Consider the following 19,984-nt stretch of genomic DNA (forward strand, 5'->3'; position numbering starts at 1 on the left):
ATCCAAGGACCATGAAATTCGTATTGACTGAAATATGGAGTGAGGTCTCCAGAATAATCAAATCTTGTGCCATATAATACTTGGGGTTTTATTTTGGAAGGTATTGAGATACAAAAATTTTATCTCTTCCTATAAGTAACATTCATTTATCAATCTTCCTGGAACTATTTAACTGTGTTTCTTCTTTACTAGATAGAATCCTTCAAACACTATGATTAAAAAAAAAAAAAAAAAAATGTACCAGTCAGTCATGACACCCTGTTTTCTACTGAGCCATGTGCACAAATCCTGGAAATAAATAGGTAAGAAATCCCAAGTGGGCACCTGTAGGGCCAGTTACATTTAGAGTTTCCTGGAGCACATATAATTGTGAGATCTGCCCTTCTTACAGTCCTTTGTTTGCCATTTTCCTTGTCTTTGAACCAAAACACAGTTCTTGCCAGGCTTTGAACGTTGAGGAGGCCCTCTCCTCCAGTTGGTGAAGGTCACAGGTTCACCGCCGATCCACTCCCAGTGGCCAGCATGCACTTGGTCATTCAAACCTAATGTGAACCAAAGAAGTGTGCCATAGGAGTTTATTACATTTACAATTGGATATCATATCAACCTGCTATTCAAAGTTAAGTAATCACATACAAATGTAGGCCTACGTTCTAAAACAAGGACTAGGACCTGGGAATCCTATAAGACACGAGCGAGAACACAAGGCTTTGGGGTCAGGCAGATTGGAATCCAAATCCTAGCTCCACCACTTGCTAGTTGAACATCTTTGGGCAGGTTATTTAACCTCTCTGAGTTCTCTGAGTTTTAGTTTTCTCAACTCAGAAATGTATATCTAAATATATCCAAGCCTGTTTTGAGGATTAAAACAGATAACTCATATAAAGCTCATGACATATAAGTGTTTAATAAATGGCAATTATTATTCAGAGTATCCTACAGGCAGAACTCCTATCACATTCTTGTCTATTCTTCTTCCTCACGATTTAAATGTCTCGGTTTTCATATTTGAAAGTAGCTTACTAAGTATTATTTTTAGTCTGGAGCTTAAGGTTTTTTCAATCTGCTACAGTTCTAATAAAAAGCAGCTTTTCTCAACTTGTCTCTCTACTCCCACTGGCAGTTTTTTGAAAATTACACTTCAGTGTTGTAAAGCTCTTGTAATTTTTCTTAAAGAAGCATTCCTCCTCCTGTCTTTCAGAATAGAAATAAAAATAATAGCATGAGAAAAGAATCCTCTGCAATAGGATGGCCTGGCAGCTCCCAAACCAAATTTGACCATGAAAACAGTCTTTGTTACATAGCATGTAACCCTCTCCCCACTGGTTCTCATTCTATATTTTGGGGTAGAATAAAATGAAGTATTTTTGGTTGGGAATGACTGTCTCCTCTGGACTGTTTCTTTGAATTATTGACCAGGTGATGCTATGCCCAAGGACTTTTTGAGGATAGAGCCTTGACATCAGTCATTGTGGACATAGAGAAAATTTATCTTCCAGGCTTAATTTAATACTCTCAGATGATTTCAGAATTAGACGCTCACTGAGTATTACAGAGATTTTGAGAAGCCAAGAGTGCATTTATTATAATTCCCTGAAATACAATACCTTTAAGGAGAGATGGTAAGAATAGTGACTTCAGTGCACCCTGAGAATTCTATTTCTAAACTGGCTTGAAAAGATTTGTATTACTGTTAAAACTGTAGAAAATATTAAAACTTCAGAAAACAAAGGATAAAATTAAGATCATCTATAATTCTTAACTGGAGATACAAAATAAATTTCTAACTTTTTGGCTTATTTATTTTTATGTCTATACATATATGTATATCACACATATATACACTTCTTTTTTATTCTAAATTATTTCATGCTTCATATGGCTGTAGACAGTGCTTTTTCACTTAGCACCTTGCCACAAATGCAGTGCATTACATATTCTTTATGTACAATATGCATTCAACATTGAATGAATTCATAAACATAAGGTATTTTGTCATGTCTTTAATATTTGATGCCTTACAAAAGCATTAAATATTAAATATTCTTTCATATGGCTATACTATAATTTATTTCACCATCCCCTATTTACAACTGTTTCTAATTTTTTACTTTTAGAAATAACAATTTAAAAATTCTCTTACTTATAAATTGAATCACATTCTACATTATTTCTTGGAGCTAGATGCCTATAAATGAAAGTATTATGTAATTAAGATGAGTTTTAAAAGACAGACTGTCCAACTGTCTAACCATTGCTTATTACTGTAAACCACAATTATTTGGCCTATGGAAGGGAGACGTTCTCTTCGCGTTCTTGCCTTCCCCCTCAGGGCAGCGCGGATACTTGCCTATCCAAAAGGGCTTTCTTCCACTGATGTCCCAAAGCCATTGCATATGCTGCCTGGAGAGGACAGTTACAAGGCTGCCCAGGTGACTAGGTGCAAACACACGAAAATGAGAGTGTCAGTGACAAGGAGTTCAACATTTCTGCTGATATGAAATGCATAATGGAAATCAAAGATAGTTTAAAATAGAAAAAAAGCTATGTATGTAGAAAGAACTTTCCAAGATTTTAATACTCTATTTTTTTATATTAATGAGTATCTGCAGGGTGGGGTAGGTGACAGCAAAGAAAGTGATATTGTATTATAATATCTGGGCTTTAAAGCACAAATTCAATGGGTTTTAAACATCTTTTGAGAAAATCAGCAACTGCTTACTTATATAGATTAATTATTTAATGCCAAAAAATGACTCTTCTCATGGGAAGTTTATCTCTAAATGGCATAAATTTGGCAATTTCCCAGTTAATTTGGCCAGTAAGGTAACCCAAACTATACGGATAAAATTACTTGAAGACGACATTTTGAGCTTTGCATGTTTAGTCAAATACCCCAATATTTGTGACTCTTTCATCCCACCCAGAGAAACAGGCTCAGCCTCACTGTCAAACCTTCGTATGTTGCGCAGAAGTTAAAGCACCTGTTCTTACAAATATATATAAACATTTTCCCCAAAATATAATTCTATTTTTAATAAGTTTAAGGTATACAGCATAATGACTTGACTTACATATATAGTGAACTTTGATTACCACGATATGTTTAGTTAACACCCATCATTTCATACAGTTACAAAAAAAAAAAAGAAAAGAAAAGAAAAGAAATGCTTTTCTCCTTGTGATGAGAACTCTTGGAATTTACTCTCTAAACAACTTTCAAATCTACCACACAGCAGTGTTAGCAATAGTCATCATGTTATACAGTACATCCCCTGTATTTACTTATAACTGGAAGTTTATGTCTTTTGATTACCTTCATCTAACTCTCCCACCTCACATCCCTCACCTCTGGTAACCACAAATCTGATCTCTTTTTCTATGACTTTTTGTTTTTAGATTCCACATGTAAGTGAGATCATATAGTATTTGTCTTTCTCTGTCTGACTTATTTCATTTAGCATAATTCCCTCAAGGTCTACTCGTGTTGTCCCAATTGGCAGGATTTCCTTATTTTTATGGCTGAATAATATTCCTGTGTGTGCGTGTGCGCGTGTACCACGATTTCATTATCTGTTCGTCTGTTGATGGACACCTGGGTCATTTCCATGTCTTGGCTATTGTAAAAAATGCTGTTATAAACATGGGGGTGCAGATACATCTTCGACATAGTATTTTCATTCCCTTCAGATATATTCCCAGAAGAGGAAATGTTGGGTCATATGGTAGTTCAATTTTTAACTTTTGAGGGGCCTCAATACTGTTTTCCATAGTGGCTTCACCATTTTACAATCCTACCAACAGTTTACAAAGGTTTCCTTTTCTCCACATCCTTGCCAGTGTTTATCTCTTGTCTTTCTGATGACAGACACTCTTAACAGGCATAAGAATTCCTTATGAATTATTTTCTCAGCTAGCTGAATTATTCCTATAAGCAATATTTGATTCTATCTAATTCCCCAACAGTGTTCATTAAAAGCTCTTTAAAATGCTTTAAGTAAAAAGCCAATAAATAATTTTTTTTTTTCTTTTCTTCTTTTTCTAATACAGAAAGTCTCAAAAGAAACAAACAAAATCACCTTGATCTTCTTGCCTGGTTAATATCTACTGATATTTTAAAAAGCAGGAAACATCATTAGTAATACATACTTGTCACAACTTTAGACTGTTGAATTTTTTTTCATTTTGCCTGTATCTTTCCAAACTTTAGATTCATTTCTCTGCTTTTCCAGATCATGTAGAGTGAATATAATCTAACCTGTCTCTTAATGATTTTTTTCCTACTAGTACAGTAGTTTAGTTTTGTATGATGCAGTGGTGACTTCAGGGCCTTCTGAGATAGGTAGGCTCTTCCCCACTTTTCTGAATGTCCTTGGGCTGCCGGATCTGGGTTGTGTGACTTGGTTCTGACTTACTGTCAGCTCCTATCTGACAGTTACAGTAGATATGATAGCCAATTTTTCTCCCCTCTCTCTCACATCCAATATGGTAATTCTGAGGTGCTGCGGGGTTAGAACATGGAATATGAAATGTGTATAAAATATAGACTGAGGGAGGGCTTGAGGGGCTGCTTCAGTCAATGTGGTGTATTAGACAGAACATGGGACACCTGGGTTCCACTTTCTGCTCTGTCCCCAATTTCCTTATGGATGTAACTTCCGCCTCAATGTCTTTATCAGGAAGGAACAGGTTTTATTCAAGGATATTTAACATCTCCTCCTGCTTTAAGATCCTTGAAACTGTCTTTAAAAGATACTTTGTAAAATCCATTTTAGCTGGTGAAGTACAAGTTTGATTTCCTTTTTGATGCTATGAGAAGCAAAAAGTCCCAAAAGAGCAAGAGGGGAAAACAGCTGTGTTTAGGCTACGTAAAATGTTAGACCATAGTTATTTACAAAAAAAATATTTAGGCATTTGTATGTTGATTATTTTATAAAAATACCTTCATTTTGTTTTATACCCATATACAAATAAAATAGAGAATATTAACTATATAGATATGTATATATTATAGAGATATAAAAATAAAATAGAGACACACACAAAAATCTTTTGACAGCTCTGAAAGTTGAAAGCATTCAAAGTGTAGTATTAAAAACAGAAACCTTAATTTTTTCAGCTACAGAAATAAACATCTACTTCTTTGAAACTTTTTGATTAAATATAGATGTATTTTAGACTAAATCTTTAAGGATAGGTCAGCAGGGGTTCCAGACACTCCTGTGGGAAAGCAAAATGGTTTCATAGATAATGATCTATAATAATAGAATTACCAAATGTACAATGACTGCCTAAGGAAATGAGCAGATGAGATTACAGTATGTAAATTCAAGAAATACCTAATCTAGAAGTCTGGCTCCTCTGGGCTAGAAAAATAATAAAACACCAATGGGGAGCAAAGGAGATTGGAGATAAAGATTGGGTTGAGTTAGCAATCTGATTAAGGACAAAGGATAGAGTAAAATTTGCTGTTCTTCTTGAAACACGGGTGCTGTAAATGACCATATGTAAAGGACCATCAGGTAGCAAGGGAGCCTGAAGAAACATAACCGAGAATTGAAAAATGGTCCCTGAGACCAAACAAAAACACTCTAGATGCATATTAATTCTAATTATAGAATCTAAAACCATCTCCTAAAAATATTCAGGAGAAGGTAAATAGCCAGGTTATAAAATGTTGAAACTATTAATTTTACATCCCAGAGGAATATTTATTTTTCAAGGGAAAGAGGTTGGAGAAGAGGACTAAATGAACCTGAAAAGTAATGGGTGAAGGGAAGCAGAGAGGCCCATAGAATGAATGAAAACATGTTGAATGACAGGGGAGGTCTTGGGGTTCAGAGAAAAATATACTGAGGAGGTGGCCTTGTCATCCAAAAGTGTTCCTCTTAAAATGACTGATCCAAAAGAATGTGCAGATCTTTTATTTTTGTTTTAGTTTGCTTTTAATCTGCTGCTAGGCATTTGCTGGAATGCCTGTAACTAGTATTAACTGTTCTTGGGATCATCATTCTTATTGTCCTTTTGAAATAAAATGCATATTGAAGTATCATACAAAAGCCATCAGGTCAAATATTTTTACCCATTTTTCACTTAAAATTTGAAAATTAGAAGCTTTTTATGATATTTTTAAAATCTCGGGCTTCCCTGGTGGCGCACTGGTTGAGAATCTGCCTGCCAATGCAGGGGCACGGGTTCGAGCCCTGGTCTGGGAAGATCCCACATGCCGCGGAGCAACTGGGCCCGTGAGCCACAACTACTGAGCCTGCGCATCTGGACCCTGTGCTCGGCAACAAGAGAGGCCGCGACAGTGAGAGGCCAACGTACCACGATGAAGAGTGGCCCCCGCACTGCAATGAAGAGTGGCCCACACTTGCCACAACTAGAGAAAGCCCTCGCACGGAAATGAAGACCCAACACAGCCAAAAATAAATAAATAAATTTATTAAAAAAAAAAAAAAAGAACAATCTGCCTAACAATAAACTGATTAATTTAGGAAAAAAAAATAAAAATCTCACACCAAATATATTTTATCTCTTACACACCCTGGAATACCGTCAGAAGTGGTATTTGATAAATGCTTTAATTTCTGGACCAATATGGTAAATACATAACATGTAAGTCAAAATAGTTTATATTACTGATAGATACATAATGTCACTCTCTAAAATATGATGGAAAAACTCCAGTTGCCCCCTGAAAACTTTCTCTTGTTCTGAAAGCTGTCTCAGTTTTACATCTAAAAAAAGGTCTCAGTACTACAGTTAAAACAATTCCCTGAAACCAGAGGTTTATAAAATTAACTTCACAATGATATGAAAAAGTTAGTTCTGAAACTGCTTATAACATAATGTTTGATCTGCTATATACGATCACTAATCCTCTTGAATTAATAGGGGAGATAGAAAATTTCCATCACTATTATACTGGATTTTATAATAGTTTACTGCAGAACAAAATACCTATTTATGTATTTCTTAATACCATTATTCTGAGATTATGATCTTCTAGGTTTTTGGTGTCAAAAAACATTTCTTATGAAATAATGGCAATTAAGGTAATATTGTTGATGTCTTCATTTTGACAATCCTGTATTAGTCGCCCAATATCTTTTTTATTTTATTGATCCACCTAATTACCCAAATCTGTTGTATTTCTATACACTAACAACAAAATATCAGAAAGAGAAGCTAAGGCAATAATCCCATTTATTACTGCATCAAAAAGAATAAAATACTTAGGAATACCTAATGAGGCAAAAGACCTGTACTTCGAGAGCTATAAGATGGTGATGAAAGAAACTGAAGATGACAAACAGATGGAAACTTATACTGTGTTCTTGGATTGGAAGAATCAATATTGTTAAAATGACCATACTACCCAAGACAATCTACAGATTCAGTGCAATCCCTATCAAATTACTGACAGTATCTTTCACAGAACTGGAACAAAAAAAAAAATTTTTAATTTGTATGGAAACAAAAAACACTCTGAATAGCCAAAACAATCTTGAGAAAGAAGAATGGAGCTCGAGGAATCACACTTCCTAACTTCAGGCTATACTGCAAAGCTATAGGAATCAAAAGACTATGGTACTGGCACAAAAACAGACACATAGATCAATGCAACAGGATAGAAAGCCCAGAAATAAACCCATGCACTTATGGTCAATTCATCTATGACAAATGAGACAAGAATATACAGTGGAGAAAAGACAGTCTCTTCAATAAGTGCTGGGAAAATCAGACAGCTACCTGTAAAAGAATGAAATTAGAACATTCTCTAACACCATATACAAAAATAAACTCAAGATGGATTAAATATCTAAATGTAAGACTGGATACTACAAAACTCCTAGAGAAAAACATAGACAGAACACTCTTTCACATAAATCGCAGCAATATTTTTTTGGATCTGTCTCCTAGAATAATGGAAACAAAAGCAAAAATAAACAAATGGGACCTAATTAAACTTAAAAGCTTTTGCATGGCAAAGGAAACCATAAACAAAATGAAAAGACAACCTATAGAATGGGAGAAGATATTTGCAAATGATGCTACTGACAGGGATTAATTTCCAAAATATATAAAGAGCTTATACAGCTCAGTATCAAAAAAAGCCAAGCAATCCAATTGAAAAATGGGCAGAAACCTAAATAGACATTTCTCCAAAGAAGACATACGGATGGCCAACAGGCACATGAAAAGATGTTCAAGATTGCTAATTATTAGAGAAATGCAAATCAAAACTACACTAAGGTATCACCTCTCACTGGTTAGAATGACCATCACCAAAAAGCTCACAAATAATAAATGCTGGAGAGGGTGGGGAAAAAAGGAACCCTCTTATACTGTTAACAGAAATGTAAATTGGTGCAGCCACTATGGAGGTTCCTTAAAAAACTAAAAATAGAGTTACCATATAACCCAGCAATCCCACTACTGGGCATATATCTGGAAAAGACAAAAACTCTAATGTGAAAAGATTCATGCACCACGGGGTTCACAGTAGCACTATTTACAATAGCAAAGACATGGAAGCATCCTAAATGTGCATCAACAGATGAATGGATAAAGAAGAAATGGTATATATATACAATGGAATATTACTCAGCCATAATAAGGAATGAAATAGTGCCATTTGCAGCAACATGGATACAACTAGAGATTATCATACTAAGTGAAGTAAGACAGAGAAAGACAAATATCATATGATATCACTTACATATGGAATCTGAAAAAAAATGATACAAATGAACTTATTTACAAAACAGAAATAGACTCACAGACAAAGAAAATAAACTCATGGTTACCAAAGGGGAAAAGAGGGGGGGAGGGATAAATCAGGAATTTGGGATTAACAGCTACACACTACTATATATAAAATTGATAAACAATAAGAACCTACTGTATAGCACAGGGAACTATATTCAATATTTTGTAATAACCGATAATGGACAAGAATCTGAAAAAAAGAATATAAATATATATATATATATATGTAACTTGCTGTACACCTGAAACATTGTAAATCAACTATACTTCCATAAAAAATAAATTTGTAAAATAATATTTCTATATTCTAAAGAAAAAAATTAATTTATCAAGAAAAGAAAATTTGTCTATTCCCTTTTTGATGGAGAAAATATACACAATTCCTATAAATCAATAACAAGAAGACAAATGACCCAAACTACTGTTATTAAAAAGGTTACTAATGAAATTCTTGTAAGTGTTTTTAAAACATATATTATTATTTCTTTTGGGTAAATACCTAGGAGTAGAATTGCTAGGTCACAGGGCAGATGCTTGTAACTTTATAAGAAACTGCAAGACAGTTCTACAAAGAGGTTGTACCATTTTACAATTCCACCAACAATAAATGAGGATTCCATTTGCTCTACAACATAGTCTTTGTGATTTTAACTATTCTGGTGGGTGTGAAGTGGTATTTTATTGTGGTTTTAATTTGCATTTCTCTGGCATCTAATGGTGGTGGGCACCTTTTCATGTCTTTATTGACCAACTGTCTCTCTTTACTTGTGAAATCTCAAAGTCAATTGCTATTTTTTTAACATCTTTATTGGAGTATAATTGCTTTACAATGGTGTGTTAGTTTCTGCTTTATAACAAAGTGAATACATATACATATATACATGTATCCCCATATCTCTTCCCTCTTGCGTCTCCCTCCCTCCCACCCTCCCTATCCCACCCCTCTAGGTGGTCACAAAGCACAGAGCTGATCTCCCTGTGCTATGTGGCTGCTTCCCACTAGCTATTGGTTTTACATTTGGTAGTGTATAAAAATCTGGTTGTCACTGATTTGTAGGAGATGTTTATATTTTCTGGATCTGAGACCTTTATCAGATACATGATTTGAGATGAGCTTTTCCCAAATGTGGTCTAACCTTTCGTTTTCTTAGTAGTGTCTTTAGATGAACATAACTTTTAAAATTTGATGAAGTGCAAAATCTGACTGATATCCACCAGCAATCATGCAACTGATATCCACCAGCAATCCACCACTAGTCTCAATTTCTAGCCATGGAACATATTAGTCTAATTGCACTGCTTTGGATAATATCCAGGGAGGCAAAAAAGGAGGGTCAGAGATAGTTACATATGCATTTTTAAAGTCTGCCTCAGCTAGATAAATTTTGTTGTCATTATCTGACCACGAGTCATCTTTCATTGAGTGTTCTGTTATCCAATCACCCTTTGTCCAACTCGTCTGGCTTCATAATCATCAATGCCTCTTACATTGTTATAGGCCTGATGCCATAAGACTTTTCATTGCTATATATTTTCAAATCAGTGGGCAGGAATTACTATTTAATAAATATAGAATCTGCAACACTGCTGACTCAGAGAATCTCCTTCTGACTTTCTCCAAAAGTTTAAGATAGAGAGGCTAAAAAATAGAACTGTGATATGGGGATATATGTATACGTATAGCTGATTCATTTTGTTATACAGCAGAAACTAACACAACATTGTAAAGCAATTATACTCCAATAAAGATGTGAAAAAAAAATAGAACTGTGGCAATGGCACAGTTTTATCATAAAAGAGCTAAGTCAAAATACATTATTAAGGTCAGCCCAAATCCATTCTGAACTACAGAGCTCCCTCCAAAATCCTAAAACAAAGCCAGGTAGATATCAGACACTCAACGCTTGAATGAATGAAGCAACATTACAGTTCCATGAGAAAACAGAGAAACATCAGCAAAGAAACATCAATCAAATGTGAAACAGGGTTTCTTACTGTTCCCTGCAAGCTTGGGCGGCTATGATCCAGGTGCCCTTCTGCTCTGTGATCAAGGAGTGGCAGTAGCCTAAGTGATGGTGCCACCCAGCTGGGCATGATTTATCTTCCACCTGAAAAATAGTTGTCCATGTTCACATTATAATGGTCTTTACAATCTAGAGTCTGTTCTCAGCATAGAGAGTCCTATGAGTCCCCTAATGTGAGTAATTTTGTCACCAGAAAGGAAGTCAGCCTTAACCCCAATCCTCTACTTTGAGAAATGCAATGGCTTTTTATGGAACACACTGGTAAAGTCAGCAGTGTTTTAATTTTACACTTTGACATTATGATAATTGAATAAAATAAGTAAACATCTTTTCAAATTGTATTGCTTAACTAATGTGTCTTGTGATTTTTAAATCACCAACTGGCCATCTTTTCCTCTTCACCTTCGAAGTGTAACAGAGCAGGCCGAGGTAGCAGGAGTGGACAGGGCACTCCCTCTCTCTCAGCTTATCATGAAACATGCTGCAAGTACAGGTACTTGGCTGCTCGGCCTGTGTCCCACCTTGGTGTGAGGGCTCCAAGATTTCCAGGCAATTCCATTGCACTTATACAGCTTTTGGAGGCTTTCTTCAAAGTGGAAGAGTCCCTTTAATTCCAGTGTGCAGTTCTTTGGAAATGAGGGCAAACGGTCCTATAGCAAAGAAAGGTGATTCAGACTTGATGTAAGTTGATCACACTTGTACCTCTTTTAGGTCATCATTTGTTGAGTAGCATTTGTGTTGCATCAACTATCCCCAAGCTTGAAGGCTGTTTTATGACCCAGAACACAGCTTGTTGTAAAGTGAATAGGAAGTGAAGAGATTTTCATACCTGTTGGGGGAAGTGTGAGCCGGTTGTGGATTCCTCCTTATCTGCTTGAGGCAGTTCTGCCACTTTGATTGTCTTTTGTGGATGACTAACAATGGATACTTTGGCCTTACTTTTGTGAGTTGAGGAACTGTCATCCTCCAGTTTCAGGGAAATCATTCCATGATACTTGAGGAAATCAACAAACAACAATAAAGAAAAAATAAACACCAAGAGAGCAAACAAAAACATTTGTTGCAAAAATGAGCAATCCAAAAATTGGATCAAAACAAAAAGATAAAAGGTGTATTTTTTTTCTGACCACCCAAGCTTCTAAAACAAATTTCAAAACATGTTTTTAAGAGAAATACATAAATATAACAGTTATGAAAGGTAGTTTCACTAAATATTTTGTATCCATAAATACAAGACATTTAGCAATTCTCTCAGACTATGCTTACATTGTAGATGATGTCTGTTCCATTTCTATAAACAGAGGATGGATGGACCTGAAATCAAGACAGAACAAAATATGAAAAAAATTGACTTGAATAATAGGGTAAAACCCTTCCAAGAAGATATTTTTAATGACTGAAAAAATTTTAAACATATGTTTTTCTTAAGATTTTCCATGCCTAAATCATTGGAATTTTTATAAAATCACTGGACCTAATGGCACTCTATCAATGTTGACTCATCTATTCTTAGTCCCAGTTAGAGAGAAAAAACATCCTTATTTTTTTGGTACATCTATAGTACACAGAGGTCCAAGAAAACACACACACACACACACACACACACCCATGAGTGTGTGCCTGGTTAGAAAACTAGGCTGATAATGTCAAAGCCATTGTTTCCACACCCAAGTAGATCATTTAATCTCATTCTATTTCAGTGTCACTGGTCATTCCTCATCTGTCTTGATCACAAAAGGAACCAAAGCAGAAATCATATGGATGAGTCAGAATATCTATCACCTCAGTCAGTACAATAATTGAAGTAGGTCAGCATTATGATATTTGTATACAAAAGGCACTTCATGATGCTATAAGGAACCGTGAAAATCACCATGGCCCTCAGTCACTGTGAGAACCAGAACAGCTTCCACAGTGTTTCAGAATACTTATTAAGATCTTTTGATCCTTTCAGTATGCACTCCACACATCAAAACCAAAGAGGTCCCCATCCTTACGCTTTTGCCATTCCCTTGGGTCCTAAGCTTCATGAGAGAAAGATCTTCAGAATCAAAGTCCCGCAGGGTGTCTCCCTTGGCGACTGCTAGCTGCTTGGAAGATGGAAGGGGTCTTCTTTCCGGATGAAAGGAACCAGAAGTGGTGCGTGAGGAAGCCCCTGGGGAGAGCAGGCTCCAAATGCCCTTCTCCCACGCATTGGGCATGTTTGCATTGAAGGCATATGAAGGATGGCACTGTCCTGGAGGCACACAAAATGGCAGGTCAGTTCATTTTACACAAACAGATAAGTGATCACATGGAGAAAGTCCCTGGAGCAGCTTATCATTAAACCCAGACGGATGAGTTTCCCACCAGATGTTGCCTTTCTGCCATTTGCCAGAAACCCCTTTACTCTTCATCAGTGTTCATCCAGAAAGGCTGTGCCCTTCTGCACATCTACAGGGTGACTATAAGTCAAATTGATTTCATGAACCACAGATGAAAATCACTGTTGTGATTTTATAATCATCCCATCTACTTGGGCAATAGCCTCCCTTCATATTATAGAACTCCTCCATATTATCAGGTTTACTCCCTGATCAAGTACCATTGCACAAACACTTTAAAGTGTTCATCCTTTCCCCAATCTCCTAGAGGGAGAAACTGGAATTGTTTGAAGATGTCAGTGAAATCAAGTTAACAGTTATAAAAATGAGCATTTAACTGTTACAGAAAAGATCCAGTAAATCTTAATGGAGCTCCTTTGATTAGAAATATTGCCAATTAGTATGAAAAAAGTCTAAACCTAGCAGCCTCGTCTGGATACTTTACACTTCATGCGTAAAGTGTGTATTTTATGTATTTATGTACTTAATGTGACCAGAAAATTCTACTGAAAAAGAAATGAATTTGGTGAGGTAAGGTGGTATGGGAGAGATGCTATGGTAAAGGAAAGAGGATAGTGTCTGTTTTTATTATAGGATGAGAAAGAGGAGATAATAAATTTCAGGTAAGAAAAACATACGGCCTGTTGGGTGTGACGTGTCAAAATAGGAAGGCGAGACCAAGCATAGTAACTGGACACTTGTCAACTGCTAAATAGACAAATAAGTAGAAGGTATTTGTCAGGAAAAACGTCAGAGCACCAAGACTTTGGGCTGCTCTTTATTTTATTTAGTTCACACGTTGTTCCTTAGCATATACTATCCAGGACCTATTTGGCTGTACAACCCAAGGTTATTAATTAATATTCTCCAGCTGCTCCTGAATCCCCAAGCCAGCTGCATCTTTCACATCTATTTTTCTCCAATTCCTTCCTCTCAGAATTTTTGGGGTCACGCTACAGTGGGGACTCAGATTTTAGGCATTAAGAGCTCTCTCTAACAGAGGAAGATAATTACAGCCCTATAAACTCTGGGGGGAAAATAATTGTCGATAGATTCTCAGCGACATTGTTCCCCCTTGGTGAGAACAACAAACGGGTGAGGAAAAAAACAACGAAGCTCTGACTTGTTGCTTTTCTCAAATGGTCGTTCTTAGCAGGAGGAAAGCCACATGAAGCAGAAACCAGAATAAAGGGCCTACATCACGACTGAGGTTGCTTTCTTGACAAGAAATTAAGCATTTTGATTTGAAGGTGTTATCAAGCACACTGGCTGTTGAAAGCAAGCAGCTACAGTGCCAGGACTGCTCCTGATTTCAAGATGAGGATCAAAAGAATACCTCCTTTTGAGTCCAAAATTTTCACTGCAGTTTTTGTCTTTGTGCCAAGAACCGCATTCACGGGGGAGTTCAGAATTACTTCAAAGACCTCATCATCTTCCTCTAATCCGTCATAGGTAATTGCTATATTCCACATCTTAGTTGACATTCCTACAAGAAGTAAACATTTTAATTACTCTTTAATTGCTATTTCAATCACCTAGGTGTCAGAGAAATATATTAATTAACATGTCTACAGCTAGACTGCAGTAGCCTGAGTGAGCTATTGTACTGCTACCAACTCGCTGAAGTCGTGCTGTTCTCCTAAATAATATTAAGAGACCACATTTGTTCCTGGACAATGATGTTTCCCTTTAAATGCAAACACTGTAACAAAAAAAGCAAGCTGCATTAGGCAAGGGATGAACAAAAAATGGTGAGCAGTTGAGATCTAAGACAATTTTTTCCTGACCTGCCCCTTCTCTCCTTAAGAATAAACAAGTACTGCAATCTTTAAATCTTAATAGTTTGAAAAACCTTAAGATGTTGATGCAGACAGTCAGAAGTGATTATTGGATGGTACTTCATGCTATTCACAGAAATGATTGATTTCTAACGACAGCTGCTTCCATCGGCTGCCCTACTTCCTGAGATCCTTCTAGCCCACAAATGCTTTTTCTGATGATGTAATACTCAGGAGTTTGATATCCTCCTACAGAGAATTTATAGGCTGGGGGGGTTCTTGAAATAGACGGAGCCAATTTTTTTTTTTTTCTTTCTGTCTGCCCCTGTTCATGGAGTTACAGTCAAGCTTGGTTCACAGTAACTTTGCGAACTTAATGCAAAAGAGCTTTGATGTTACAAACATATCCCCAGCTATCCTGTCACCACCAAGATGGGACACAAAGCAACCCCAAAAACACAAAATATTAAAGTGGGAAGAAACTTCTGAAATTGTCAAATCTTGACCAGTTTCCATGACGTGGATAGCAGGACATCCCCCATGGGTTTATTTAGAAGAGTTGGCAGGAAGGAAAGAAAGTATTGTTTAGGGAAGAAAGATGGCTCAGTTTTAAGGGGAAAAAGATAAACTTATGGTTTAACCTTTGAGGACTAAGTTTTGAAACTTTATTCTGTGTCATTTACTCATTGGCTGTTTGAGTGATTTTATTCCCATAAACCCATCTATATAAGCAGTTAAACATTTTTTTCTAGTCTTCTCATCTGAAAATCGGATTCTTTTCTCCTTGCAGGTTGCTTTCTACAGATTTATGCCTCTCAGTTGTGCTAGCTAGATGATGGTCTCCTTCTTGAAGGTATGTTGCTTATAGAGTTCATCATGGAATCTAAGTCTCATCAATCCCCAACAGAATCCAATGGAAAGAGGAAATTGTTCACTTATCCTACTCTTGCCTGCACTTAGAGAGAAAAATTAAGGGTCTTTGAAATAATTTTATTAAAAAAAATAGGCTGACAGGTAAGTTGTTAAGCTTTCAGTATCCACTGAGTTTTTCTTTTTTTTTGAACTTTTTTTTTAATGTTTTCAAGTCTCATCCATGTTGTAACATGTATCAGTCCTTCATAGATTTTTTTTTTTTTTTTTTGGCTGCGTTGGGTCTTTGTTGCTGCGCGCGGGCTTTCTCTGGTTGCGGCGAGCAGGGGCTGCTCTTCGTTGCAGTGCGTAGGCTTTTCATTGCGGTGGCTTCTCTTGTTGCGGAGCACGGGCTCTAGGCACACAGGCTTCAGTAGTTGTGGCTCGCAGGCTCTACAGCGCAGGCTCAGTAGCTGTGGCGCACGGGCTTAGTTGCTCCGTGGCATGTGGGATCTTCCCAGACCAGGGATTGAACCCGTGTCCCCTGCATGGGCAGATGGATTCTTAACCACTGCGCCACCAGGCAAGTCCTTCCACTGAGTTCTTAAATCAATTACTTTCATAGTCTTTACAAAGACAAAATTTAAGCATTTAATATAAACTACATAATTCCCGCCTCGTGGCTGGATGAATCAGTCCATCAAAATATATATTTTGTATTATGTGCTTGCCTTTGGTGGATGCTAGGGAGAATACTAGAGGTATAACATAAGGAAGCCCTGACATAAAGGAATTTAAAACCTTCTTGAAGAGACAAGATGTAAATACCAGAAAAGTCAATTATTCCAGGTTGTGTATAATTAGCTGTCCAAACGTACAGAATAGATGGTAAATACTACATGTATGTGGGCTCCAGAGTTGGAAGGACCTGGGAGGAAATGGGAAAACAACAGAAGCAAAGTCAGTTAGATAGCAAAGCAGAGACCTTGATCAGGAGGGCTGAGCAGATTACCCGGCTGGAGTAGAGAGGTCACGCCAGGGAAGAGAGGTGGTAGGTATAGCCAGACTGCAGAGAACCCTCGACACTAGGTGGGTCAGACTCAGACTTTAAACCACAGGCAACAGGGAAGGCTCTTGAAAATGGATGTCTTAAAAACATGAACCTGAAAGTGTTATGTGGGAAGATTTAGGGGCCCAGGCAGACAAGCAGAGAGGCTAGAAGTTGGGAATCCACATAGGCAGCTGTTGTAATAAAATGGCATGGAGAGAAAAGAGACTTGACAATGAAGAAGGCATATGAATACTAAGGTTTTAATATTCAGAGAGCTGTTTTGACTCTCAAAGCCCATAAAATTAAGTGTTATTCAAATAAAAATCCAATACAAAAAATTTTTTTCCTCAAGCCCCAACCATTTGCCTTCTTATTTTAAGAACTGTTTAATAAATTATAGTACCCCTTCCCCCCACTGCCCCACCCACCCCCCAAAAAACCTTAAAGTTTTTGTAAAACCTTATGAAGTAGAACCAGCTGGTTAGAGAAGATCTAGTCCAAGTTTCATTTAAGTACTTTTGATCGGTTTGCTGCATTTCAACTTTGTTTATATGTCTACCAGGTATGCACACAGGACCTCCTTTTTTAGGTTAATGAGATTAGAAATCAGAACATTCTTAGTTTTTCTTTTTCCTTCCTCTCCAGCCTTCAAGGTGCAAAGTATTTGTGAAATCACGGTGATTATAAACAATTTCAGAAGGCATGAACTGGCCCCCTGTTCCCATGAAACAAAAGGTGCTGAAGAGGAGAGAGAGGTGTCAGGTTATGCAGACATAGCCCACTTTACAGAGTGAGTTAATTCCTGGATATTTTCCTGCAAAACACATTTCACTATCGAAAGACATATTCTCAATGTTTTTCAGCAAATGCCACGTGAGAGAGCTGTTGTTTGGAAAACATTTTGACTCAGGCACAATGAAGTCTCAATTAAGAATGCAGCAAACCTTTGAAGAACACTTATTTTAAAGGAAAACAATCATTTTCTTAAGAATATTTGCACTTTGACTCAAGATTATTCACAATAGCAGAAGGCAAAGTAGTCAGGGTTAGCTTTTGGTTTGGTACAAAGCTGCAAGGCAAGCTTATTTGAGTGTAGCTCACTAGACTGAAAAGTCCCTCAGTTTCTCTTCAGCTCTCTCTAAGAGCTCTCAAACCCTATGATATTCCACTGTCTTTGATTTCTCACTCTCTGTTTCCTCACCAATCATGGAAGCTGCTGTTTTTAAAGAAATGAACAGATTGCTTTGGGTGAAAGGGGTGAGAATGGGGATGAAGACACCAGATCTGAAAGAGGCAAGGATGAACAAGATGGGAGTAAATAAGTATTTACAGGACCTGTGGACACGGGGAATTCTAACATTCTCTAAAGGAAGACATCAGCTTATGAAACAGGTTCTGGCTAATAAGTTCCAAAGCAATGAACACCCAAGTGTTGTTTATTTTTCATTTATAAGCTATATTTATTTATTTTCTTAATATGTCTAAATAGGGACTTCGCTGGTGGTCCAGTGGTTAAGACTTTGTGCTTCCATTGCAGGGGGCACAGGTTCAATCCTTGGTCAGGGAATTAAGATCCCGCATGCCACATGGCATGGACAAAAAATAAGTCTAAATAATCTCTGAAATTATGACGATTTAGACCCTCAGAAGTCTTTAGTATCTACTGGAAGCAGGATGTAAACTATTGAAAGCAAATGGGCATTCCCTCACCCAGTGGGACTTGCAAAAGTTAGCTTCCAGGAGCTCCTCCAGTGTGATATCTTCTAGTTCCTATCAATCCAAACAGAGAACCTAGTGGGCTGCTCAAAATCCACCAAAAGCCAAAATCACTCCTGATCTTGTGACAAACAGACCTCAAATAATAAAGGTGATATATGACAAGGACTCTCGCCTCTTGAAAAGAGGAAAGGCTGGACCTGCCTTAACATGAAGTACATAAAGAGCACAGAGCCAATGCATCAAATCCTTTCATCTTAGGGTTGATCAGAACCAGAGCCTGCAGCAACCTGAGGGTAAACTTCAAATACATAACAGGAATAGCTCTTCTCATCAAGGGTGGTCAGTCTGAGGGACAAAATTATGCAAGTCAGAAACTTAAATATCACAGGAAGGAGGCCAATAACAATATCGGGATTGTTGCATGTCAAATGTAAGGCTCTCTGTTATAGGTTGAGTTGTGTCACTCAAAACTCCCTATGTTTAAGTCCTAACTCTCAGTACCTCAGAATGTGACCTTATTTGGAAATAAGGGCATTACAGATGTGATTCCAATGGAGTCATACTAGAGTAGAGTGGACACCTAGTCTATTATGACTGGTGTCAGTATACAAAGGGGAAATTTGGACACAGACACAAACAAGGAGAACATCCTATGGAGATAAAGGCAGAGATGACTTTAGGCATGATAAAGCGGGTGATGCAACAGAAGCCAAGGAAGGCCAGAGACTCCAGCAAAGCACCAGAGCATGGAAGAGAGGCATGGAACAGATTCCCTCTCAGCCCTTAGAAGGAATCAACCCTGCCCACATCATGATCTTGAACTTCTAGCGTTCAGAACTATTAGAAAAATAATTCTTGTTTTGAAGCTACCAGGTTTGTGATACTTTATTAGGGTAGCCCCAGCAAACTAATACAGTCACTAAACATCGTACAACTTGTGGTGAACTGCAGAAAGGCATTTCTTTTCTACATTTAATTTTTTTTTTTTTTTTGGTTGTGCTGGGTCTTAGTTGTAGCAGGCGGGCTCCTTAGTTGCGGCTCACCGGCTCCTTAGTTGTGGCATGTGGGCTCCTCACTTGTGGCATGTGAACTCTTAGTCGCGGCATGCATGTAGGATCTAGTTCCCCAATGAGGGATTGAATCCAGGCCCCGCACATTGGGAGCGTGGAGTGCTAACCACTGCGCCACTAGGGAAGTCTCCTCTACGTTTAATATTAAGGTTGTCAGTTTTGGAGTGGTAATGGTATTCAGGCCATTTTGTTTTGCCTTTGCCCAAAACTTCATGTGTCAGTGGCAGACAATGGCTGAAGTCTTGATTGGATGGCCTGTTCTCAGAATGCAGAACACCTCCTCTGCAGGGGAGCAGAAAGCCACACGCCCTGGCTGCTTCTCAAGGCCTTTTCCTTTTGTCCCTGGACAGGTGAT

At 37.4% G+C, this 19,984-nt stretch overlaps 1 protein-coding gene across 6 annotated transcripts in view; it reads right to left on the bottom strand.

Moving 5' to 3' along the window:
- Positions 1-72: 72 nt before the first annotated feature.
- Positions 73-19,984, bottom strand: part of FREM1 (FRAS1 related extracellular matrix 1) — a 167,660-nt gene continuing 147,748 nt past the window's right edge. For all 6 annotated transcript variants that reach the window (XM_024760474.1, XM_024760472.1, XM_024760473.1 and 3 more), the window contains 8 exons: positions 14,499-14,648; positions 12,797-13,035; positions 12,066-12,113; positions 11,629-11,793; positions 11,321-11,449; positions 10,771-10,883; positions 2,351-2,436; positions 73-542 (listed from right to left, as the gene is read on the bottom strand). In XM_024760474.1, the coding sequence (XP_024616242.1) occupies positions 343-542; positions 2,351-2,436; positions 10,771-10,883; positions 11,321-11,449; positions 11,629-11,793; positions 12,066-12,113; positions 12,797-13,035; positions 14,499-14,648 (1,130 nt within the window). In that variant the 3' untranslated portion in view covers positions 73-342. The remainder of the gene's footprint in view (positions 543-2,350; positions 2,437-10,770; positions 10,884-11,320; positions 11,450-11,628; positions 11,794-12,065; positions 12,114-12,796; positions 13,036-14,498; positions 14,649-19,984) is intronic.

Source organism: Neophocaena asiaeorientalis, unplaced genomic scaffold, assembly GCF_003031525.2.
Source record: "Neophocaena asiaeorientalis asiaeorientalis breed wild unplaced genomic scaffold, Neophocaena_asiaeorientalis_V1.1 scaffold174, whole genome shotgun sequence".
In the NCBI taxonomy this organism is placed as follows: Eukaryota; Metazoa; Chordata; class Mammalia; order Artiodactyla; family Phocoenidae; genus Neophocaena; species Neophocaena asiaeorientalis.